Raw genomic sequence first — 26,157 nt, forward strand, 5'->3', positions numbered from 1 at the left:
ATTCATGATTTAGAAACATATAGAATTTAAATAGGCTTGCAAAAACTTACGTGAGAGGAATCAGAAGGGCCATAAGAGAATTTAAGATCTTCATTACTGGCACATACAACCATAGACGGATCATCACACAGGAGATCCTGAATGGGAGCCACTTCCGCTGACACGTTGAGAAAATTAAACTCTGTCTTAGCCGATTGTGAGGCAACGCACACATTGTAGGAATAAGGCAATGTTCCCTCGTTGTAATTGGGGAGAACCCCAGGTGCAGACTTAGAACTGAGACGAGGTTGAAAGCAGCCCCAGGCAGCTGGGCTAGGAGAGTGTCGAAGGCGCAAGGCGATGGCCAAGATCACCGCCAGAAGGAAGAGTACAGAAACCAAGGCCAAGGCCACAACCAGGTAAAACTGCAACTCGGTCTGAGGGTCAGAGGGTAAAGGGTCATCGCTGAGGTCTGGGAGGACCTCTTGCAGGCTATCTGCGAAGATCAGGTGCAGCGTGGCTGTAGCGGAGAGGGGCGGTTGTCCACCGTCGCGCACAGCGACCACCAGGCGCTGGCGAGCTGCTTCCCTGTCTCCCAAGGCTCGAACTGTGCGCACCTCACCAGTACGGAGTCCCAGGCTAAACAGTCCAGGATCACTGGCCTGCAGCACGTGGTAAGATAACCAGGCATTGTGACCTGAGTCAGCGTCTACCGCCACCACTTTGGTGACAAAGTAGCCTGGCTCTGCGGTGCGCGGCACCATATCGAAGAGCGCGGAACCGTCAGGCTCCAGTGAGGGGTACAGCACCTTTGGCGCGTTGTCATTGCGATCGTCCACCATCACGCGCAGGCTCACGTTGGCGCTGAGCGCGGGTGAGCCCTGGTCGCGGGCCTGCAGCGTCAGCTGGAAAGAGCGAAGCTGCTCGTGGTCGAAGGCGCGCTGCGCGAACACCACCCCGCTGTGCGCGCTCACGGACACGTAGGAGAACAGTGCGCTTGGCTCCAGATCACTGGCCAATATAGAGTAGGAAACTTGGCCGTTGGGTCCGAAGTCAGGGTCCGAAGCACTGACCTGCGCAATAGAAGCGCCTGGTGGGTTGTTCTCAGCCAGGTGGACCACGTAAGAGCTCTGATGGAAAACCGGTGCATTGTCGTTGACGTCAGTGATGTGCAGAGTGATGGAAGTCCTGGAAGAAAGGGATGGCTTGCCCCTGTCGGTGGCTGTTATGGTGATGTTGTACTCTGATATATATTCTCGGTTTAGGGACCTGTCAATCACGAGCTTGTAATAATTCTTGGTGGTGGACTCTAGTTTGAAGGGAACTTCCTCCTGAATATAGCATGTCACCAGACCATTTTGCCCAGAATCCTTGTCTGCTATTTTAATGAGGGCTATTACAGTTCCAAGATCTGAGTCCTCTGGAATCTGATTAGAAAAGGACATGAGTGTCACCTCTGGGGCATTGTCATTTTCATCAACGATTTCAATCTGAACATTGCAGTGAGCTGTATGCACCCCTCCATCCTTGGCTTCTACGCCCAGCAAGTATCTACTTCTTTCTTCAAAATCCAAAGTACCATTGGTTGTGATCTCACCAGTTGTTGGGTTTAGACTGAAGATGAGGTTAGTACTTGCTGGAATATTGAGAAAGGCATAGGTGATCTCTGCGTTAACTCCCTCATCCTGATCTGTAGCCATCACCTGCAGCACGGAGGTTCCCCACGGTATGTTTTCTTGGAGGCTGACTTTGTATATGTCCTGACTGAACACTGGAGCATTATCATTGGCATCAGTGACTTTGATCCGGATTTGGGTGGTGCTGCTTAGAGGTGGGTCTCCGCCATCAATGGCGGCCAGGATTAAGCGATGGGATCTCTGATGTTCCCTGTCTAGAGGTTTTTCCAGTAATAATTCTGGATATTTACTTCCATCAGGACTTTCTTTTGTTGACAGAGAGAAGTGTTGATTAGGGCTGATGGCGTATATCTTCAGTGAGTTACCTTCTACATCTTCATCTTGTGCAGAATCCAGAGGGAATTTTACCCCTGGTAAGGCTGACTCACAGATTTCCAATTCAATGCCCTTTGCAGGGAATTGTGGTGCATTGTCGTTAATATCTTGGATTGCAACAATCACATGGAAAATATTCATTGGGTTTTCAGTGACCGATTCAAATTCCAGTGAACACTCAGATTTCCTCCCGCAAATCTTCTCTCTATCTATCCTGCCGCTAACCAACAAATCCCCACTCTCTGCACTAACGCTGAAATAATCCTCTGCACTAACTCGCAGTTTTCGAGCTGACAGCTCCTGCACACTGAGCCCTAGATCTTTGGCGAGGTTCCCCACCAGAGAGTCTTTGGCCAGCTCCTCCCGAATAGAGTAGAGGATGGGCTGGGAGATGGCCTTACAGAACAAAGACAGCAGGAAGAGAAACAGTACCTGAATTTTCATCGTTTCTGCTCCTCTGGTGCTCCTCTGCATTTCCAGAACTCTCTAGGAAGCTTCTTTTCAAGATTTCTCTGGGACTTTTGCGATTTGAGGGTAGGACTTGTTTGTTAGGTGCTTTGAGGGTGTACCGCAGCAGGGACTGCGTTCTGATTTGTGCCGGAAAAAGCAGGAAAGCACAGGCTGTACTCTCCTGCAGAACTGAGAACCTTTCTCTTCTCTTTGGTCAACAGCGGCGCCCTGAGGTTGTCTTGCAAAATTGCATATTGCAGTTATCCTCAAAGTGCAAACTGTTTCTACATACCTTGCGCTTCGATTTGTTTGAAAGAACCAAGTGTTCACATTTTTCCTTTAAAGTTGATATTTCCTTGTTTGAAATCATTTCATAAATGTCTTCATCATTATGTGTTTTCTTCGTTTAATTTTACAAGGCATACTTTTCAGTTTTAAGGGCAAAACATCTTTAATGATTTTTCTATGATATTTATAAACTCAGGCATGACTGATGTGCCCAACTAAGTGAATGAATTTTTAGTGGACTATTAGCCTTACCTTTTTTGCAGATTCATTGGATTAACTTCTCTTATTTAGTATCATGATTTCTCCATATATACTTTTTCAATTCAGTAATGCTCTTAAAGATACAGTCTTTGCAAAAAGAAGAAGAAGAGGAAGAAGAAGGAGGAGGAGGAAGAGGAGGAGGAGGAGGAGGAGGAGGAGGAGGAGGAGGAGGAGGAGGAGGAGGAGGAGAAGAAGAAGAAGAAGAAGAAGGTGCCACGGCCTTAGCCTTAGAATTATTTTAATATATTCCTTTTCTTTATAAAACATAATATTCCCAGGTAAGTAGAGCAGAGCCTGATAGCTTATTGAAGGGACCAAATTAGTATTTGGGTACAAATGTGCTTTTTATAATGCCGCATCTTGTATAACTATATTCATTTTTATGAAAACAGTGTTTTCTTTTTATATGAATCCATATGCAATACTCTGTAATCACAGTTCTCAATGTCAGCCAGTTTAATACCATTAATTACTTGATCGCCAGGAAATCTTGGAGAGACATTGAGAGTGCTTGGATACTCCTTTTTAGATTTGATCTTGGTCTTAGGTAACTCAGACAGAAGATCCATTTATTTCAAACATACTACCAAATTAGATGCTGCTATGCTTTGAATATGTCCCCAAATTTCATGTGTTGGAAACTTAATCCCTAAATTCATGTTAATTGTATTTGGAGGCAGGACCTTTGGGAGGTGATGGAATCAAGAGGGCTCTGCCTCCCCAAATAAATTCATCCATGAAGGATCAATGCAGCTGTCTCTGACCTACTTGCTCAGTTTTGCCACAAGATGCCCTTGGCATGTGATGACCCTGCAAGAAGACCCTCACCAGATGCTGAGTAGATGATGATACCAGGCATGTGGACTTCCCAGTCCCTGGAACAATCATCTAAATAAACACTTATTCTTTATAAATTTTACACTCTCAGGTATTATATTATAGCAGCAAAAAAGACTAAGACAGATGGCAACTCAACAGTTTATTCTATTTTGCAGGGTTTATTCATACTCATACTCCAGTCAAAATAGAATATTAAGATACTTTTCTGTTGTTTTCTCTAATTCATACCTTTATATTTTTTGTTTATTTTATTATGCATTTGTCCTCTCTTTGTTTTGTAATGAATTCTTGCCCATATTTCAGAGAAACATCCCTGTTTAGTGAAAACAGTAAGACTTTTCATTATGTGTATAAGTAGATGCAAATTGTACTACCTTTGCATTCTCAGGGTATTTTCACAACACATATATAGGCTGTATGGAATTCATAGAAAATTCTCTTTGACAAGTTTTGTTGTTTTCTTGTAATGATAGGATTTGAACTCAGGACCTTGGACATGCTAGGTAAACACTCTTATCACTCAGATACATCTCCAGCCCTTAGAAAACTATCTTTGAACATACACATTGCCCCTGGCACTGCCCATTAAGTATTTTTCTCCTTACCTGGAAAGTGATACTAATACTATAAAGAGTTCCTCCAAAAAAGATAATCCAAATGCATGTGCCTTTTAAATTCTGTGATACACTTGAAAGTTTGAGTGAGAATACACTTTTATCTGCTCATGGGTATTTTCTTCAGGCTCTGTTGGCTCACACATTGAATGTATTATGGGAACATAACACATATTAACATATGGGAAATATATGTCCCTTTGAAATTGAATGAAATATATATATATTTAAAATTTTATTACCATATTATTATTGTACTCAGTGAATGAAATATATTTTGGATGGCCCTTTTTTATAGCTACATGAAGAAGAATAATTTCATAAATTTCAGAATGGGCCAACAATTTACAGCCCAAGAAAATTGTGGTCATGATCAAGACTCTTATCTCATTGTTGAAATGGACATTCTGGAAATCTTTTGCTGGGACTTAGACATACCTTTTGGCTTTTTTTTAATCCATCTCAAAGGACGGTAAATACCACTCCAAGTATCATACCAGTTTAGGAAAATGGACTGTTCACCTTCAGGCAAAAGGCTGAAATCAATATAAACACACACACACTTTAGACACTAAAGGCTAAATCATTTAATTAATTTCTGCATTCTTTTAGATGGGTCTCACCATGTTGCCAAGGCTGGTTTGAAACTTCTGCACTCAAGTATTCCTACTTCCTCAGCCTCCCAAGGAGCTAGGACTCCAAGCATGCCACCATGCCTAGCTCCCACATTTTTTATTCTGCAATTTTTGTGTCCTTGAGAAGAAAAGAGTGTGGTCTTGCTTGGAAAGAGTCAAATATAATTTTGTGGAGGCACAAAACACTTTATATTTACTCATTTTTTTATTTTTTAAAAAATCAGTCAGGATAGGTTAGGTAGGTAGGGGTGACAAAGTTCAAAGCACAGGGATTTAAAATGTAATAGGTAAGGGCTGAGATATTGCTCAGTGGTAGAACACATGGTTAGTATATGCCAAGTTCATCCCCAGTACCAACAAATAAAATGAAATAAATTCTAAATGGCCTATTTGTCACAGGTATGATGACAAATGTTGGGCGCTCCTCCAATCATGGTTATATTCAAAGATGCAGGTAGAAATAGCAGCCACATTTCAAAGGGTAATTAGATAGTTGGAATTTTCAGAATGGCAATTAGAACTTCCTCCAGGAAGTGGTACATTACTGCCGCTCATACAGATTGACCAGAACTAATTACCTAGGCACACTCAGCCAAAACCAGTCCTGCCATTGACCTAGAAGGAGAAAGGGACACATATATAGACAACAGAACAAGTGACTACCTCGTTGCCTTATTTCTTAAATAGACGTGTGTTAAGCTTCCAGAATAACGACACTGGCATAATTGTTCATAATAATCAAAGAAAACAAAAAACTCACCTCAAACAGCTTGGGGTCTCCTTTTGTGTCAGGTAAATCCCGAGCTATAAGAAAAGGCTCGCTTTTCTCACAGCTCTCCTGGCTGATGAGCGTGTCAGCATAGTTAGGCTGGGGAAAGATCAGGTGACTCTTTCTTGAGTCTGCAGTGAGCGAGACCTCATGGGAATAGGTCTGCAGGAAAGCGTGTACCCCATCCACGCCCACAAAGTGTGAAGTGGGCATCCCTGTCAACCCACTACTTGCAGCCTGAAGCAGGCGATTTGTATTCCAGCACCACAGCCTGAGCGCCAGCAGTATGATGACAAAGGCCAGGAAGACACAGGAGACCACAGCCACTGCCACCACCAGGTACAGTGTGAGGTCTGAATCCTAGGGATCAGTGGGGGTCCTGATGGTGCCCAGGTCCGCCAGGACCTCAGGGATGCTGTCAGCCACTCTATGGTGAGTGTGACTGTGGCAGAGAGAGGGGGCTGGCCCTGGTCCTGCACAGCCATCACTAGACTCTGCTTGAGGGCATCTCTGTCCAGCAGGGCCCTTGCTGTGCGCACCTCACCTGTGTGCAGCCCCACGGAGAACAGTCCTGGCTCGCTGGCCTTGAGCAGGTGGTAGGAAAGCCAGGCATTCTGTCCTGAGTCTTTGTCTACTGCGACCACTTTGGTCACGAGATACCCAGGCTCTGCGGAGCGGGGCGCCAGCTCCACGCCGGTGGAACCATCTGTAGGGAAGGCAGGGTACAGGATTTCAGGCATGTTGTCATTCTGGTCCAGCACAAACAGGCTTAGCGACACGTTGGTGCTCAGTGGAGGGTTCCCACTGTCGCTAGCTGTCACTAGTAGCTGCAGGTTTCTAAACTGTTCATAGTCAAAAGAGCGCAGTGCATACAGGACACCTGTGTTGGAATTGATAGAGAGGTAGGAGGACAGTGGTACCCCATGGAGAATATGGTCTGTCAATGAATAAGTGATGCGGGCATTGTTCTCACTGTCTGGGTCTTGGGCGGTAACAGAGAAGATGGAGGCTCCTCTAGGGTTGTTTTCTGGAATGTAGGCAGAGTAGGAGGCATGAGTGAAGGTAGGAGGGTTGTCGTTGATGTCCTCCATGTGCAGAGTGATGTGAGTTTCCGTGGAGAGCGGGGGACTTCCCCCATCTGTGGCTCTCAGACTGATATTATATTGGGACACCAGTTCTCGATCCAGAGATCCTGCTGTCACTAAGCGGTAATATTGGTCAATTGTTTTTTCTAAATTAAATGGCAGATTTCCCAGGATAAAAACTGTGACTTGCCCATTCTGCCCAGAATCTCGGCCATGCACATTGATAAGAGCAATTTCTGTTCCTGCAGTAGCCTCTTCAGGGACTGAGCCTGTGAGAGAAGTGATTGTAACTTCTGGGGCATTGTCATTCACATCCAAACCCGTGACTAGAACCTTGGCTCTTGAAAAAAGACCTGGCCCATCTTGTGCTTCAATTTTAATTTCATAGAAGGTAGCATCTCCATAATCTAGACTTTTTAAGATTGATATGTCCCCAGTCACTGAATTGAGATGGAAAATCTGAGCGATTTTTCCAGGCATTTTATCTAGAATATAGGACACCTGAGCATTGAATCCCTCATCCGGATCAGTGGCATTTACTGTGATCAGCCGAGTGCCCACTGGCACATTCTCCAGAACACTGACATGGTACTCAGGACGAGTAAAGACGGGTGGGTTGTCATTTGCATCCAACACTATCACTTGGAGGCACAAGTTGCCAGAGTTGACAGGGTCATCACCATCAGAGGCAATGAGGTCACGGTTCAGGGCCTGTTCCAGTACCAGCTCTGGGTACTTGCACCATCAGGGACGCTGGTCACAGCCAATGAGAAGTAGTCACTGGAGCTGAGCTTGTAGTTTTGCAAGGAGTTCATGCCTACATCTGGGTCAAAGGCAGTTTTAAGTGGAAATCGGGTCCCAGGAACTGTTAGCTCACCAATTTTTATTTCCAATTTTTCTGTTGGAAAACTAGGTGCATTATCATTAATATCTCTAATGTCTATTTCTACTTCAAAAATTTTCAATTTGTCCTCAACTAGAATGTTAAATTTTAGCAGACACCGCGGACTCTGAGCGCAGAGCTCCTCCCGGTCGATCCTGCCCGCGGTGACCAAGCTGCCGCCTCGCGGGTTGAGAGAGAAAAGCTGCGTCCTACCTCTGGAGACGATGCGGACTCCGCGCTCCGCCAGCTCCCGGGGCTCCAACCCCAGGTCCTTGGAGATGTTCCCCACGAAGGAGCCTTTTTCCAACTCCTCTGGCACCGAGTAGCGGATCTGTTCCGCCCGGATGTTCCATAGGGCCCCCAGGAGAACGCATAACAGAACCAGTCCTCTGCTAGTTCGGAATCTCAGGCAATTGGTCATTTCCTTTTTGATGAATTATTTTGTCTGAATTCTGTTCCAGATTTCCACGATGGCCCCCAATCTTGTATTCTCAAGGAATTAAGTCCTTCATGGGCTTAATTCATAAATCACAGAGCTGGTTGATCTGGTTGATTTATGAGGTGAGCTTGGTGACCGCCTCAATCTTCTCAGTCTGACTTGCTGTTTTTTTGCGTTTTCGGAGGAAGCAAATGGTGGACAAGCGCTGGGTTAGCTGAGGTTTTCTTCTTCCGTGGTCAACAGCGACACCCAGAGGCCTAACCGTTTACTGCTCACACTCAGACAAACCCAACTTACTTTGTTTTCCAGCATCTGAAATCTTTTATCGGAGGTAGTGGGACTGGTACTGATTTCATATAACCTAACATATATCGAAGGGTGTGACTTCAAGTTATCTTTCCAGGGAAGCCATGCACTAACCTTCGATCCACCAATATTCCTTCAAACAGTAGAGTTACTTTATCCAAATGTTCAGTTTAAAAGACCACACAGAAATGTCAGCCATAGTTATAGATTTTAATTCTGAAGTTTGTCTTTGATAGCCTGAGATCTTAGTTTAAATATTTTTATTCAACTGGTTCATTAAATAGACACATAACTGGATGTGAGACAACATGTTCGTCTGGGAATTTAAGGTGAACAATGTAGACACAACCACTGATGGATGCCACAGAGTTTACAGAGATATGAAAGCAAACAGGGGCTTGCAGTGCATTAAGATAACTACTACAATGGGATAAGCAAAGGAGAATGGAACGGCATTCCCCTCCATTTAAAGGTTAACAAAAGCCTTCCCCAGAAATATGGAGGAGTGGATCAGGGAAAAGGCCTGCATGCCAGAGAACACAGTGGCAATGCCTAGATGTGAGAGAAATGACAGACTTCCAGGGTATTGAAAGAAGTTCACCTTGCCTAAGTCTAGAGTGTGGGGATTTTTTTCTTTAAAAAACAACTAAAACTAGTAAAACCAAGTTTTGTTTTATGTTCCAGAATTCTTTATGCTTTCCTCCTTGACCCCAGAAGTGAAAATAAAATACATTTGTCATTCAGTCATGATGCATTGCATACCTATCCATAAGGCATTTATTTTATGGAGGTACTACATACAAAGGAACTCTGTCTTCAATTTTCCTCTGTTTAAACTGTAATATTTACTTTTTTTGGTGGTACTGGGGTGTGAACTCAGGGTCTCATGCTGGGTAGGCAGGTGCTTTTACTGCCTGAGCCACTCCACCAGCCCTATTATTTACTTTTAAGTAAGGATGACATACTATTCCACAATGAGTTTTGATTTTACTTCAGAAAGAATTATGTAATAATTAGTAATAAGCACACTCTCAAATTTTCCCTCGTCAAACACTCTCAAATATAATAAAGAACCACCATACCTTAAGAGATGCAATCATATTAAATACAAGTCTCGATTAGTACATGATTACTTCCAAGTCAAAATAAAAAACTGATCCCAGGACATAGAATATTACTGTGTTCATTATTCTGTTATTAAATATATGACCAACTTAATCAAAACCAACATGGGAAAAGGAATGGGGAAGAGAAACCGTAGTTGTGAGAAGGTCAGGATTGGTGAGGATTGGGACCATTTTTAGCTGCTGATATGAATGGGAAGCTGAGAAGAGAGATGTATAAAGATGATCTTTTCAGGAAATTATATGAAACAGTCTCTGAATCTTTTCTTTAAGCAAAGATACACTGGGGATATAAATTATTTTGAAGACAAAAGAGTAATAAGCTTTCAGATATTAAAAGTTACTAAAGGAAAACCTGTTTTCTGTGACTTCCCCAATTTGTGAGCAGCAAGCGATGAGTCGGTTGGAACTACAAGAACATATGGCTGGTAATGTGATTTAATTCTAAGCAGAAACCATGACACATCTTTCTTTTTTCCACCATATTACTGTGCTTTATTTATATCTTTACATTTATGACTATTGATATTTGTATTTAGTTATTTATATATTTTATTGTTGTGCTGGGTGGGGGTATATTTTGGTATTTACAAAAGTTCTTACAATATATTAAATATATGATACTTGAACGCACCTCCCCACTCCATTATCCTTCATTCCCCACATGCCCCATTCCTGGATGACATGCTGTACTGAAACACTGAAAAGGATGTGTGCATCTGGGTGATGGGTGTGGATCAGTGGTAGAGCACATGTTAGTTGAGGCCCTGTGTTCAATCCACACCGCTTGAGTACATGCGTGTACACGCATGCACACACACATACACACACAGGTGAGTGGTAGAATACTTGCCTAGCCTTCACAAAACCTGGGTTTGATCCCTAGCACAACAAAAAACATATATATTTCTTATATTTCATCCTTTAAATGGGTTTTAACATGTAAATTAAGGAAAGTAAAGAACTTCACTGACAAACTGAAGAAAAATATTGAGACCAAGTGAGAAAGTACTAACCAAGTAAGTAAGGTGTCTCACAATTCATAAACAGATTAAAATATAAAATAAACGTTTTACATTTAAAGGGGAAAGAGACTCAACTAAACATAAATTCAAATGTGTGTGCTGGAGTGCTGGGGACTGAACCCAGAGTCTTGTGATTGCTAGGCAAGTGCTCTACAACAGGAGCTACACACCCAGACCCAAACTTAATACTTTTAAGACAAGTAGAATTGTTGATTCAGGCATATGACATGATCCCCCAGAACCGAGAAGTAAAGGAAACCAGGTACCCAAGGGTAATCTAAATATCACTTTCATCTACTACTCATGATTTACACTCATTACACAATGATTTTAGCTCCTTTTCTGACACCAAGTGAACACTTAAAACTACCTGGAAAAATTTCGACAGAAATCACCTTCTAAAAGTTGAATATATCCTCAGGCACACTTGGAAATAAAATAAATATAATAAACAATGTGGTTAACTAAGTATATACACCAATTTATTTTAGCAAAATAACTAATAAGAATATAGTGAGAGATACTTTACCTGAGAAGTTTCATCTCCTTTAACATCGAGTAGAAATTGAGGTGCTGATAGAAAATCCTTTTTCTCACAGCTCTCCTGGCTGATGAGAGTGTCCGCATAGTTGGGCTGGGGGAAGATGATGTGGCTTCTCCGTGAGTCCGCGGTGAGCGACACCTCATGGGAATAGGTCTGCAGGAAAGCGCGCACCCCGTCCACGCCCACAAAGTGAGAGGCGGGCGCGCAGGCCAACGCGTCTCCAGAAGCCTGGAGCAGGCGCGACACGTGCCAGCGCCTCAGCCTGAGCGCCACCAGCACGATGACAAAGGCCAGGAAGACACAGGAGACCGCGGCCACCGCTACCACCAGGTAGAGCGTGAGGTCTGAATTCTCGGGACCCCCAGGGGTCTTCATGCTCCCTAGGTCCGCCAGGACCTCGGGAATGCTGTCAGCCACCGCGATGGTGAGTGTGACAGTGGCAGAGAGAGGGGGCCGGCCATGGTCCTGCACAGCCACCACGAGACTCTGCTTGAGGGCATCTCTGTCCAGCAGGGCCCTTGCTGTGCGCACCTCACCTGTGTGCAGCCCCACGGAGAACAGCCCTGGCTCGCTGGCCTTGAGCAGGCGGTAGGACAGCCAGGCATTTTGTCCTGAGTCTTTGTCCACTGCCACCACCTTGGTCACCAGGTATCCAGGTTCTGCAGATCGGGGGGCCAGCTCCACACCGGTGGAATCGTCGGTGGGGAGGGCCGGGTACAAGATCTCAGGCATGTTGTCATTCTGGTCCACCAAGAACAGGTTCAGTGACACATTGCTACTGAGTGGAGGGTTCCCGCTGTCCAGCGCTACCACCCACAGCTGCAGGTCTTGGAACTGTTCATAATCAAAGGACTGCAGAGCATAGAGGACCCCAGTGTCTGAGTTGATGGAGATGTAAGAGGACAGGGGCGCTCCTTGAAGGGTGTCCTCAGCCAGAGAGTAAGTTACATGGGCATTGTTGTCGCTGTCGGGATCATGGGCCAACACTGAAAAGATGGAGACACCTCTGGGGTTGTTTTCAGGAATGTAAACAGAGTAGGACGCCCTGGAAAAGGTGGGCGGGTTATCGTTGATATCTGTCACTTGCAGCAAAACGTGAGCATCTGTGGAGAGAGAAGGGATCCCTCCGTCTTTAGCACTTAGCGTGATGTTGTAAAAGGAAAACTGTTCCCTGTCCATTGCGTTGGTTGTGACCAGCCGGTAGTAATTGTCCACAGACCTTTCTAGCTTGAAAGGCAGTCTCTCTGGGAGTGAACATGTGATAAAAGCATTCTGTCCAGAGTCTCTGTCGTGTACATTGAAAAGTGCAATTATGGTTCCTGGAGGAGAGTCTTCAGGAACCGAGCTGGCGGCAGATGTCATGTAAAATTCTGGGGCATTGTCGTTCACGTCCAGAACTGTGACAATGACCTTGGCTCTTGTCAGGAGGCCTGGACCGTCCTGAGCTTCAATATCAATTTCATGGTATTCGGCATCCTCATAATCTAGACTTTTTATAATTGTTATGTGTCCAGATGTTGACTGAAGCTCAAATATGTCTGAGGTTACTCCAGGGGTTTTCTCCAGAAAATATGTCACTTGAGCGTTGTATCCCTCATCTGGGTCAGTGGCTGTCACCGTGAGGATCCGGGTGCCTATGGGCATATCCTCCAGAACACTTACACGGTATTCGGGCTGTGTAAAAACAGGAGCGTTATCATTCACGTCCTGGACCTTCACTCGGATGCTGCAGGTGCCAGATCGCACGGGATTTCCCCCATCAGAAGCCAGGAGAATGAGATGGTGAACTGCTTCTTCCTCGCGATCCAGAGCGCGCTCCAGCACCAGCTCGGGGTACTTGTTACCATCAGCTCCGCTGCGCACGTCCAGGGAGAAGTGCTCATTTGAGTTGAGTTCATACTTCCGCAGGGTGTTCTCCCCTATGTCCGCATCGTGCGCACTCTTAAGCGGGATCCGTAATCCCGGTGGAGTTATTTCACTGATTTTTAGTTCCAGTTCCTCTACTCCAAAGCGAGGAGCATTGTCATTAATATCTGTTATCTCCACCTCTACTGAATAAATAGTCAATTTATCTTCCAGCAATATGTTAAAGGTCACCACACACCGCGCGCTCTGAGCGCAGAGCTCCTCCCTGTCGATCCTTCCCGCGGTGACCAAGCTGCCACTTCGCGGGTTCAGAGCAAAGAGCTGTGTCCTACCTCTGGAGATGATGCGGACTCCGCGCTCTGCTAGTGCCAGGGGCTCCAACCCCAGGTCCTTGGCGATGTTGCCCACGAAGGAGCCTGTGTCCAGCTCCTCCGTCACGGAATATCGAATCTGCCCAGCTCTGACCTCCCACAGGACAGCCAAAAGAAGGCACAGCAGGGTCAGCCTTCTGCACTGTAGTGACTTTTGCAGAGCCGCCATTTCTCTTCTGCAGCGGTGTTTTCTGAGTAACTTCCAGCATCCAGTGAGGGATTCTGATCTTTAGCTCCCAGGGTCCCAGGCCACTAGCATCCACAAGACCCGGGTCACTGTGGAGGGAGGTAATGGGCTGTCTGGCTGAATTTCTTTGCCATCCGGAAGTTTGCGGGCCAAAAGCCCAGCCCTTTGTGTTGTGGGAGCGGGAAGGTTGGATTGGTTGGCTGGCTGCTTTTTACTCCTTAGGTGGTCAACAGCGACGCTCAGAGGCCTTGTCAGTTTCTGCACCCGCTCAGGCAAACCCAACTTATTTCTGATTATGTTCCCCTGTTTATGTTGCTCTAAGAATTTTACAGATCTGAGACACCTTAGAAGTGAATCCTTGAAGGTAGGAATATTTTTCTCATAATTAGTAAGCATGGTTTAAGTGAATGTTACCTTGATATTATTTGATACACAAGGTTGCTGTTAAAGTATTGTTGAATACTTAAGGCAGCATAGGATTCCCCTGCCTTTGTTACAAACATCTTCCATCTCTTTCTATTGTATACTCAGAGACAAGAAAATCAATTAAATACTTAGCTACATTTTCTTCTAAGTTTCTATGCTTTGAATTTCTGTGTTGTATGGCTTACTGTTTAACTTCAAAACTTGTATTTAAAATATTGAATCAATTGTGCACAAGTGCCTGACTCTTTGTTTGCCTGAGGCTGCAGGTGGAAAATTTGGTCTCAGAGTCTTGGAGGATGGGACAAGACACAGGAAAACAAAGAGGGTATCATATAGAACATGGTAGCTTCTGTAATATCAGTTGGGAACACTGGGTGGTGGGGAAATGCATGAGAAAGTTATCCAACATGTTTGAGAATTTGGAAAGACTGTTTCAGGAGGTGAATATAAGGGGTAGGACTGGTAGGCCTGGATCAAAAAATAACACTCTTGGATAGTGTTCTAGAAGCTCAGAGTAATTGCTTGGAGATGAGAGACAGCATGGAACATTATAGAAACGGAAGGTGTCTATACTGGGTACACCTTGAGTAGGAGGGGGGTTTTACTCCACTAGGGACCAGTCATTCAAAGTTTTCTGAAGTTCCTAAGTCTCTTTTCTGATATTTGTATTTCCTAACGGATGTAAAATACAATTCCATGGATGTGTTTTTAATCTTTTCTCACTTTTAATGTACTTATGTGTAATACATTTATTTTATTTTTATATTTTGGTGGTATTAGCATTTGAACTCAAGCCCTCACACTTCTTAATTGAGCCACTCTGCCATTCCCAATACATTTGTTTTAAAAGTGCATGTTGAAATATGTCAAGCATACAGATCAGTATAGAAAATAATATAACCAAACTCTGTGTACACATGTTGACTTCATCAAATTTAACATCTCGTCATATTTAAATAAAATTAGTTTTAAAAGTTTTTATTTTGCATAATTTCAGACATACAGAAAAGTTGCAAAAATGGTACAAAGTGTTCTCATACGTAGTCAACCCTTGGTATCTAATGGTGATTAATTCTAAGGCTCCATGGCTAACAAAATCTGAGGATATTCAAGTCCCTTTGTAGTATTTGTACATAACTCACACATATCTTCCCTCATACTTTAAATCATCTCTAGATTTATACAATACTTAACGCAATGTAAAGCCTATGTAAATAGTGGTTCTATGGTATTGTTAGGGAATAATGACAGGAAAAATTCTGTACTTGATCAATATATATGTAATTAAAAAAAAACATTTTCAATCTGTGATTAACTTAATCTACAGATTCAAGGATACGGAAAGCACATTGTATTCTCTACCCATATTATCCCAAATGCTAATATTTTTGTTTCATTCTCTCTCTCTCTCTCCCCCCTTAGACTAAGTTGCACACATGATACTGTTTTACTTTTTTTTTTTGAGGCACTGAGGTTTTAATTCAGGGCCTCACACCTGCTAGGCAGGCATTCTTATGGCTTGGCCACACCACCAGCCATTTTTTTTTTGTGATGGTTTTTTTTTCCAGATGGAGTCTCAGGAACTATTTGACCAAGGCTGGATTTGAACCTCGTCTCATTAACAAAGTGTAACAAAATCAACAAATTGACATAGATATAGTTCAATAGTTAATCTACAGATATTAGTAAAATTTTGCCAGTTGCTACAATAGTGTCTTTATAGAAAAATACTTTTTTTCTGGCCTAGGATGCAATCCAGGATTACACATTGCATTTAGTTTTGTCTCTGTAGTGGTGCTTAATCTAAGACAGTTCTTCAGGCTTTCTTTATATTCCATGTCCTTACACTTTTGAAGATTATTGGCCAGTTAGGTTGTAGAATGTCCTTTATTGGAGCTTGTCAGAATTTTTTTTACTGATTAGATTCAGAGTATATGGTTTGGGCAGGATTACCATAGAAATGATGTTATATCCTTTGCAGTGCATCTTATCAGGAGGCACAGGTATCTTTGTCTCAATAGTGTTAATGTGAACTTTAATCGCTTGGTTAACTTTCTGGTAACTTCCAGTGCTCTCTATTGTAAAATTACTTTCTTTCCATTTGTCAATTAATAATTATCTTATAGAAAGATACTTTAAGATTAAGCAAATGCTCTGCTTCTAAATAAGTTTTCACCATTGATGACTCTTGCCTTAAGTAGTATATTGGAAATCCAGCTTTACAAACAAACCTACAGAAAGAGGAGGCTTTTTGGCACCCTTTGAAAGTAACTGTCCTTTTCCACCCTCTCTAGAAGTAATCACCATCCAGGATAAAGTATAGCATTTATTATTTCCATACATGTTTTTTATGTTTGTTTGTTTATTAGCAGTGCTGGCAAACAAACCCTGGGCTTTGTCATATCCTATACCATTGAGCTACATCTACAGCCCCATATTTTTATTTTTTAATTGTACATTCATGTTTTCATACATTTTTGACTATTTAGATTCATATAAGAATAAATACTGTTTCAGCTGCATCCCACAGTTTTAGAGAAGAATATTTAAATCTTTCTTTACTTGTAAATAATTTTCATTGCCATTGTGTTTTTTTTAAATCTAGGAGTTATTTTGGACTGTAGACTGAAACACACAAAATGTTTGATGTTTACTTTTGCTATTTGAAGTGTTTCCTGGGTGATTAAGCCATGAGATAGGGCACGAATTTTATTGGTACTTTGAGCTTTGCTGAGTTCTTTTATTTGATTACTAGATAATGAATTGTTGTGGATTTTCTAGATGCTCATGTAGAGTATGGCTATTTTTGTTTATTGTGTATAGGATTCTACACAGATCTATTACATCAACATTACAGATTCAGCTGTTCAAATTTTTACACTAACTAATCTTCAGCCTGAGGGCCTATTATTTCTTATGGTGATATGTTAAAATCTGGTATTATTTTTCAAAACTATGTTTATAGGTGTTAGGAGTTCATCAATTTATATCCTTTAGAATGTACTGGGGTTTTGAAATGAGGGCTTCAAGCTTGCTAGGCAGGTTCTCTATTGCTTAAATCATGCTTCCTGCCCTTCTCTGTCTTTTTACCAGCAAGTACAGCTCATTTATACATACATAGAATAAAAATTAAAAATTTAAGAGAAGAGAAAATCAAGAATTAAAATAACCATTAGTTGAGGGTATATATTTGGATTCAAGCAGGAAAAAAGGCAAAAGACATACAGTAAGAATGAGTGAAATTCTTTAAAGCCACCAAAAAGTAAACAGGAGTTTACCTTAAAAGTAATGACATCTTGTTGGCAGAAAATTTCTCATTAGTGATAATATATCCCAGAAGACAGAGTACCTTGAAATTTGGATTTGTACATTTTTTAAGTAGAAGAGCTTCATTTGATTTTATTTTTAAAAATTTGTCTCACCCACTCTATTACCTTCTCTCATTTTTTTCTAGTTTAAGTGATCTGTCCTTAGCATTTTTGAAAATTGTTCTTGAAAGAATTACTTTCCCCAGGTGATATTAGGTCTTGTCATGGTGGTTTAATGGTGTGTGACAGTGATATTGTGGGTATCACAGCTCACAAATGATAGACTTTAGTGAAACTCTATGTTTATCCCCTCCCATGGTATTCAGCTTGCAACAAGGTATAATCATAAGAAATAGGAGGTATCATTTTTATGCAACTTTTCACTTTTAACCACCCGATGACCCTCATGGCTTATTTTAGATTTAAGAGGCAAGCCTATTCCAGGCCATTATTTGGCATGAAGCACTGCTGAATGTCACCCACCTGACTTTCAATTCCTGCTTACGTGGATTTAGACTGGCTTACCACTTTCTGGTCTTTCTCTGACCCATTCAGATATTTTTCATCTACTTTACTATGCCTTTGTTTTCCTCTATTAAAATTGTATGTATCTCTGTAATTTACTGGAGCAGAGTAGGTATATCATATATACTGACTCCACCAACAATATATTTCTCCTCCTGAAGACTTAACACACATTCAAATGAAATACATATATGAATTTTGTCATTTTCATTACAGGTATAATATGCAAGTAAGGAGGCTTCAAAACTATTTCTCAAATTGCAGGGTGAATTTTCTGTTCATTTTCTTCCGTAATTTCATAAAGTACTCAAATGGACATGTTTTGAAGCATGTATAAAAATCTATTTATAAAAGATTAAACCAAGAACAAAAATAATCAAAATAATTTAAAATTGCAGCTTATATAGATTTCTGAAATTTTATATTAACATAGCTAAAAAGACTGCTTTGAATGTTCTTCACCTCTTCATATGTTCACAAATAAAATCTCATAGTACCTTAGCAGACGACATCTACATGAAATTCAGAGGTAAGTGAGCAGGTGCTTATACAAGGAAATGTGAAAATAGTATTAGTCACACAAGTATTGGTGGACTTTTTCTAGTCAAACTCCATCTCTTCCAAATAGGAGGACTATAAATTGAGAGCAATGAAATGATTTGACCAGAGGCAAGCAACAAATTGTGAGAAGCTAGATCTCCTTCTTTCTAATGTCATGCTCTTTCCAAAACCAGATAGCACCTCACACCTACTTCATCTCACCACTGACATTATGATTACAAGTCCCTGTCCAACATAAGAACAATCATAAATATACTAGGATGTAAAAAAGGAGGCTTAAGCTCATTATTCACCTTCTCCAGTATGTTTGTTTCCTGAGACAGGGACTCAACGTGTAGCCAAGACTGGCCTCAAACTTAAACCCTCCAAGACATTGGAGTAGTTAGATTACAGGTGTGCACCACAAACTCATTTGAGGATTTTGAATAGAAAGTCTACAAGGGTATAGAAATAGAGCTGTTCTTTGTAGACAGTAAAAGCAAGTAGAAAAGCACAAATTAGATAGCTTATAATTTCACTACAAGTTTACCTGAGAAAATGTTTCTTTTTTTTCTTCCAGTAAAGACTGGGTTGCTGATAGAAAATCCTTTTTCTCACAGCTCTCCTGGCTGATGAGAGTGTCCGCATAGTTGGGCTGGGGGAAGATGATGTGGCTTCTCCGTGAGTCCGCGGTGAGCGACACCTCATGGGAATAGGTCTGCAGGAAAGCGCGCACCCCGTCCACGCCCACAAAGTGAGAGGCGGGCGCGCAGGCCAACGCGTCTCCAGAAGCCTGGAGCAGGCGCGACACGTGCCAGCGCCTCAGCCTGAGCGCCACCAGCACGATGACAAAGGCCAGGAAGACACAGGAGACCGCGGCCACCGCTACCACCAGGTAGAGCGTGAGGTCTGAATTCTCGGGACCCCCAGGGGTCTTCATGCTCCCTAGGTCCGCCAGGACCTCGGGAATGCTGTCAGCCACCGCGATGGTGAGTGTGACAGTGGCAGAGAGAGGGGGCCGGCCATGGTCCTGCACAGCCACCACGAGACTCTGCTTGAGGGCATCTCTGTCCAGCAGGGCCCTTGCTGTGCGCACCTCACCTGTGTGCAGCCCCACGGAGAACAGCCCTGGCTCGCTGGCCTTGAGCAGGCGGTAGGACAGCCAGGCATTTTGTCCTGAGTCTTTGTCCACTGCCACCACCTTGGTCACCAGGTATCCAGGTTCTGCAGATCGGGGGGCCAGCTCCACACCGGTGGAATCGTCGGTGGGGAGGGCCGGGTACAAGATCTCAGGCATGTTGTCATTCTGGTCCACCAAGAACAGGTTCAGTGACACATTGCTACTGAGTGGAGGGTTCCCGCTGTCCAGCGCTACCACCCACAGCTGCAGGTCTTGGAACTGTTCATAATCAAAGGACTGCAGAGCATAGAGGACCCCAGTGTCTGAGTTGATGGAGATGTAAGAGGACAGGGGCGCTCCTTGAAGGGTGTCCTCAGCCAGAGAGTAAGTTACATGGGCATTGTTGTCGCTGTCGGGATCATGGGCCAACACTGAAAAGATGGAGACACCTCTGGGGTTGTTTTCAGGAATGTAAACAGAGTAGGACGCCCTGGAAAAGGTGGGCGGGTTATCGTTGATATCTGTCACTTGCAGCAAAACGTGAGCATCTGTGGAGAGAGAAGGGATCCCTCCGTCTTTAGCACTTAGCGTGATGTTGTAAAAGGAAAACTGTTCCCTGTCCATTGCGTTGGTTGTGACCAGCCGGTAGTAATTGTCCACAGACCTTTCTAGCTTGAAAGGCAGTCTCTCTGGGAGTGAACATGTGATAAAAGCATTCTGTCCAGAGTCTCTGTCGTGTACATTGAAAAGTGCAATTATGGTTCCTGGAGGAGAGTCTTCAGGAACCGAGCTGGCGGCAGATGTCATGTAAAATTCTGGGGCATTGTCGTTCACGTCCAGAACTGTGACAATGACCTTGGCTCTTGTCAGGAGGCCTGGACCGTCCTGAGCTTCAATATCAATTTCATGGTATTCGGCATCCTCATAATCTAGACTTTTTGTAATTGTTATGTGTCCAGATGTTGACTGAAGCTCAAATATGTCTGAGGTTACTCCAGGGGTTTTCTCCAGAAAATATGTCACTTGAGCGTTGTATCCCTCATCTGGGTCAGTGGCTGTCACCGTGAGGATCCGGGTGCCTATGGGCATATCCTCCAGAACACTTACACGGTATTCGGGCTGTGTAAAAACAGGAGCGTTATCATTCACGTCCTGGACCTTCACTCGGATGCTGCAGGTGCCAGATCGCACGGGATTTCCCCCATCAGAAGCCAGGAGAATGAGATGGTGAACTGCTTCTTCCTCGCGATCCAGAGCGCGCTCCAGCACCAGCTCGGGGTACTTGTTACCATCAGCTCCGCTGCGCACGTCCAGGGAGAAGTGCTCATTTGAGTTGAGTTCATACTTCCGCAGGGTGTTCTCCCCTATGTCCGCATCGTGCGCACTCTTAAGAGGCATTCGGAATCCAGGTGGAGTTGTTTCACTGATTTTTAGTTCCAGTTCCTCTACTCCAAAGCGAGGAGCATTGTCATTAATATCTGTTATCTCCACCTCTACTGAATAAATAGTCAATTTATCTTCCAGCAATATGTTAAAGGTCACCACACACCGCGCGCTCTGAGCGCAGAGCTCCTCCCTGTCGATCCTTCCCGCGGTGACCAAGCTGCCACTTCGCGGGTTCAGAGCAAAGAGCTGTGTCCTACCTCTGGAGATGATGCGGACTCCGCGCTCTGCTAGTGCCAGGGGCTCCAACCCCAGGTCCTTGGCGATGTTGCCCACGAAGGAGCCTGTGTCCAGCTCCTCCGTCACGGAATATCGAATCTGCCCAGCTCTGACCTCCCACAGGACAGCCAAAAGAAGGCACAGCAGGGTCAGCCTTCTGCACTGTAGTGACTTTTGCAGAGCCGCCATTTCTCTTCTGCAGCGGTGTTTTCTGAGTAACTTCCAGCATCCAGTGAGGGATTCTGATCTTTAGCTCCCAGGGTCCCAGGCCACTAGCATCCACAAGACCCGGGTCACTGTGGAGGGAGGTAATGGGCTGTCTGGCTGAATTTCTTTGCCATCCGGAAGTTTGCGGGCCAAAAGCCCAGCCCTTTGTGTTGTGGGAGCGGGAAGGTTGGATTGGTTGGCTGGCTGCTTTTTACTCCTTAGGTGGTCAACAGCGACGCTCAGAGGCCTTGTCAGTTTCTGCACCCGCTCAGGCAAACCCAACTTATTTCTTGAATCTGTTCCTCTGTGACTTTTAAGTTGCTCTCAAAAAATCTAAGTCACCTTCGAAGTAAGTCCTTGGAGGTAGGAATATTTTTCTCGTAATTAGTAATCATGGTGAAAGTGAATGTGATCTTGATAGTCGTTGCTATTAAAGTATTGTTGAATAGTTAAAGCAATAATGAAATGGTGGGTATGCCTTTGTTACAAACATCTTCCACCTCTTTCTTATTGTATGCTCAGAGACAAGAAGATCAATTAAACACATTAGTTATATTTTCTTCTAAGGTTATATGTTTCTAATTTCTGTGCTGTATGACTTAGTATTTAAGTTGAAGACCTGTATTTAAATTATTGTATCATAAGACAATTGTGCACAAGTGCTTTCCAGTTGGCTTGACTGATGCTGCAGATGGAAACTTTCATTTCAGCAAGGTTTCATGATGGGAAAGAACACAGGAAATCAAAGGGGGTATTATTAGAGAAGATAATAACTTCTGTGATATCAGGTAGGGAACCCAGGAATGGTGACATGCATGGGAAAGGTAAGCAACTAATGTTTGGGAATCAGAAAGACTTTCCAGGATGTGATTGGAGTTGAATTCTAATGGGTAGAGGTGGATCAAAACAGATGCTGCAATAGTGTTCTAAAACCTCTAAGCAAATGCTTGTAGTTGAGAGACAGCATGGAAACATTCTAGAAACTGAAGGTGGCTATACTTGATTAAGCTTGTGGAGATTGCGGATTTCACTGCATTAGGAATCAGTCACTGAAAGTTTTCTGAAGTTCCTAAGTTCTTTTCCTGATATGCATTGTTACCTAATGGGTGGAAAATACAATTGCATGGATGTCTTCTTATTCTTGTATTATATTTATTGTCTTATGCACAATATATTTGTTTTAAAAGTATATTTTGAAATATTTCTAGCATAAGACAAGTATAGAAAATAATGCAACCAAACTCTGGGTACACATTTTGACTCCATCAAATTTAGCATCTTGCCATATTTAAATACAATCAGTTGTTAAACTTTTTCTTTTGAACAATTTCAGACATAACATAGAAAAGTTTTAAAAATTGTAAAAAGTATTCCCATATATAGTCAACCTTTGATATCTGAGGGTAATTGATATCCAGGTACCATGGATATGAAAATCCCATGGATGCTCAAGTCTCTACATAAAATTATAGTATTTTCACATAACCACCCATATCCTCCTGTATAGTTTAAATCATCTCTAGATTATATATAACACCTAATGCTATATTATATTGTTAGGGAATAAGGACAAGAAAATGTGTGCATGTGATCACTACAGATGTAACTTTTTCCAAATATTTTCTACCTATGATTAATTGAAACTGGGGCTACAGAAGACCCACTGTATTCTGCACATTTTAGTTTCATGTTTTCTTGTCTCTACACTAATCTCTCTCTCTTTCACACTCTCACAGTCTCTCTCCTTTGTTCTCCTCCCTCCCTCCCTACCTCCCACCCTCTCTCCTGGTTTAGAGTAAGTTGCAGACATGATGCTGCTTTACTTTTCTTAAAATCAAGAACTTTCTTTGGTAACTAAAACATAAAATAAACAAATTGGCACTGATATAGTTCTATTATTTAATCTACAGATCTTTACCAATTTACCAATTTACCAATTGCTACAATAATACCTTTTTCTAGAAAATGAAAATTTCAGCCTACAGTCCAATCTAAGATCTCACATTGCATTTAATTGTGTCTCTTTAGTGGCACTTAGTCTAAAGCAGTTTATTAGGCTTTCTTTATATTCCATGATTTTACACATTTGAAGAGTACTGGCCAGTTAGATTGTAGAATGTCCTTCAATAGAGTTTGTTAGAGTCTTTTCCTGATTAGGTTCAAATTATGAGGTTTTGGGGCATCAATCCAATAGAAATGATAACCTTCTCATTGTATCTTATCAGGAGGCACATGATAACTTTGTCATCATACCGTTAGCTTTGACAACTTGGTTAACCTTCTAGTAACTTCCTGGTAACTTCCAGTGTTCCCTATTGTAAAATTACTACCTTTCTCTTTGTTGATTAATAATTATTTTGTAGAAAGATACTTTGAGATTAGGCAAATACCCTGCTTCTAAATAACTTTTCACCATTGGGATCTTGCTTGAAATATTTATTTCTCTAGTTACTGTAAATCAAGCTTTACAAACAAACCTACAGAGAGATGAGTCATTCTGGTACCCTTCATTAGTAACAGCCCATTTCCATCGTCCTAGAACCACTCAACATCAAGAATACAGTATAAAATTTATTACTCTCAAGCATGATTTTATTGATTGGTTGATTGCAGTGCTGGTTGTCAAACCCAGGACCTTGCTATACTACCATGGTACATCCCCAGTCCCTATATTTTTATTTTTTAATTGCACATACCTGCTTTCATACATTTTGGACTATTTGTAATTCATATAAGAGTAAATACTGCTTTAGCTGCATCTCACAATTTTAAATAAGAATATTTAAAATGTTTCTTGTAAATAATTTTCATTGACATTGTAACTTTTTAAATTAAGATTTGTTTAGGAGTGGAGATTTAAATACCCTTTTACCTCTGGATATTTTAAAAATAGAGTTTGCTTTTTGCCCAGGCTTACTTGTACTGCCATCCTTCTATTTTATACTTTCTGCCATAGTGATGATAGTCATGTGCCACCATGCCCAGCTTTTTTTCATTAAGATGGAATCTAGCAAACTTTTTTTGTCCAGGCTGGCCCGGAATTGCCATCCTCTGATCTCAGCCTCCTCCATAGCTGGGGTGACAGGCATGCACCACTGGTGCCCAGCTAATATTCTTTTGATCATTTGTTCTTTTTATAATTATGATTAGTTCACTTTTAAAATGAAACACTTTTTATTTCCTTAAATACTCTGTTGTCATTATACTAATATTCTATGATTGCTTTCCTTTGTGCATGTGTACATATATATCTTTATTTTCAATATTTCAGTGTAAATTTATTTTAAGTATCTGTTTTGTCAGCAGAATATGCATTTTAAAAAATCAGTGAATTTGGTAATCTCTGTCTTTTAATAGGTAAGCATAACTCATTTATATGTACACAGAATAAAAATTTCATTATAGGAGCTGAGACCATCCAGAATCGAATTAACCATTAATGAAAAGTATTCAGTTGGCCCCAAGCAGAAAATAAAAATTAAAATCCAACAGACACAGCAAAAATGAGAGAAATTCTTTAAAAGGTATTAGGAATAAACAGAGAATGCCTTAACAATATTGACACCTTGTTGACAGAAAATTTTTCATTAGCAATGATACGTTCCAAAAGACAGTGTATTTTGAAATCTGGGTTTGTACATTTAAGTAGAAGAACTTCATTTGATTTTTTTTTAAAAAGTTTCTTCATACCTACACTGTCTCCTCTCCTTGCCTCTTAGGTTCAGTGCTCTGTCTCTAATGGTCTTGAACTTTACTCTGACCCCAGGTCCCAGGTGATAACTAGGTTTTTCATGGTGTTTTTATGGTGTGTGGCAATGATATTCTGTATATCACAGCCCACATCTGATAGAATTCAATGTTTGTAGTCAGCATCTGTGTCCATCTACCTCTATGGTCTTTAGGCTCTGCGACGGTATAACCACAGGGACTGGTAGGCAGCATTTTTACACAATTGTCATGTTTACCCAGCTGATGGCCCTAACTGCTTATTTTGGATTAAAAGGTAATCCTGTCCTAGGCCTTTATCTAGCATGAAGCACTGCTAAAGTCAATCACTTGACCTTCAATTCCTGCTTACATGGCTTTAGACTGGCTCACTACTTTCTAGTCTTTCTCTGGTCCATTTAGATATTTTTCATCTACTTTACTATGCCTCTGTTTTTCTCCTTTTAGATTTTATGTATCTCTGTAATTCATTGGAACAGAGTAAGTATATCACAAGACCTACTCCCCCAAAATGCATTTCTCCTCATGAAGATTTAACACACATTAAAATATGATATCTACATGATTTTTGTTAATCATTTTCATTACAGTTGTAATATGCAAGTAAGGAGGTTTCAAAACTATTTCTCAAATTGCAGGGTGAATTTTCTGTTCATTTTCTTCCATAATTTCATAAAGTACTCAAATGGATATGTTTTGAAGCATGCATAAAAATATCTCTTTAAAAAAGATTAAACCAAGAACAAAAATAATCAAAATAATTTAAAATTGCAGCTTATATAGATTTCTGAAATTTTATATTAACACAGCTAAAAAGACTGCTTTGAATGATCTTCACCTCTTCATATGTTCACAAATAAAATCTCATAGCACTTAGCAGATGACATCTACATGAAATTCAGAGGTAAGTGAGCAGGTGCTTATACAAGGAAATGTGAAAATAGTATTAGTCACACAAGTATTGG

At 41.9% G+C, this 26,157-nt stretch overlaps 2 protein-coding genes across 5 annotated transcripts in view; both read right to left on the reverse strand.

Moving 5' to 3' along the window:
- The window catches only part of LOC109681333 (protocadherin gamma-C4), a 182,840-nt gene that overhangs the window by 149,658 nt on the left and 7,025 nt on the right, over positions 1-26,157 (reverse strand). The window contains exon 1 of one of the 4 annotated variants that reach the window (XM_074076810.1): positions 19,028-23,219. The exons of 1 other annotated variant lie outside the window; for it this stretch is intronic. In XM_074076810.1, the coding sequence (XP_073932911.1) occupies positions 19,028-21,448 (2,421 nt within the window). In that variant the 5' untranslated portion in view covers positions 21,449-23,219. 2 more of the 4 variants (XM_074076808.1, XM_074076812.1) reach the window with 2 other exon arrangements.
- LOC109681326 (protocadherin gamma-A3-like) lies at positions 4,044-11,227 on the reverse strand. The gene is given in 3 exon segments (XM_074076824.1): positions 4,044-6,276; positions 6,279-7,673; positions 7,676-11,227. Coding segments are annotated over 3 exon segments (2,460 nt in total). The 5' UTR covers positions 8,238-11,227; the 3' UTR covers positions 4,044-5,773.

This window comes from Castor canadensis, chromosome 6 (assembly GCF_047511655.1).
Source record: "Castor canadensis chromosome 6, mCasCan1.hap1v2, whole genome shotgun sequence".
Classification (NCBI taxonomy): domain Eukaryota; kingdom Metazoa; phylum Chordata; class Mammalia; order Rodentia; family Castoridae; genus Castor; species Castor canadensis.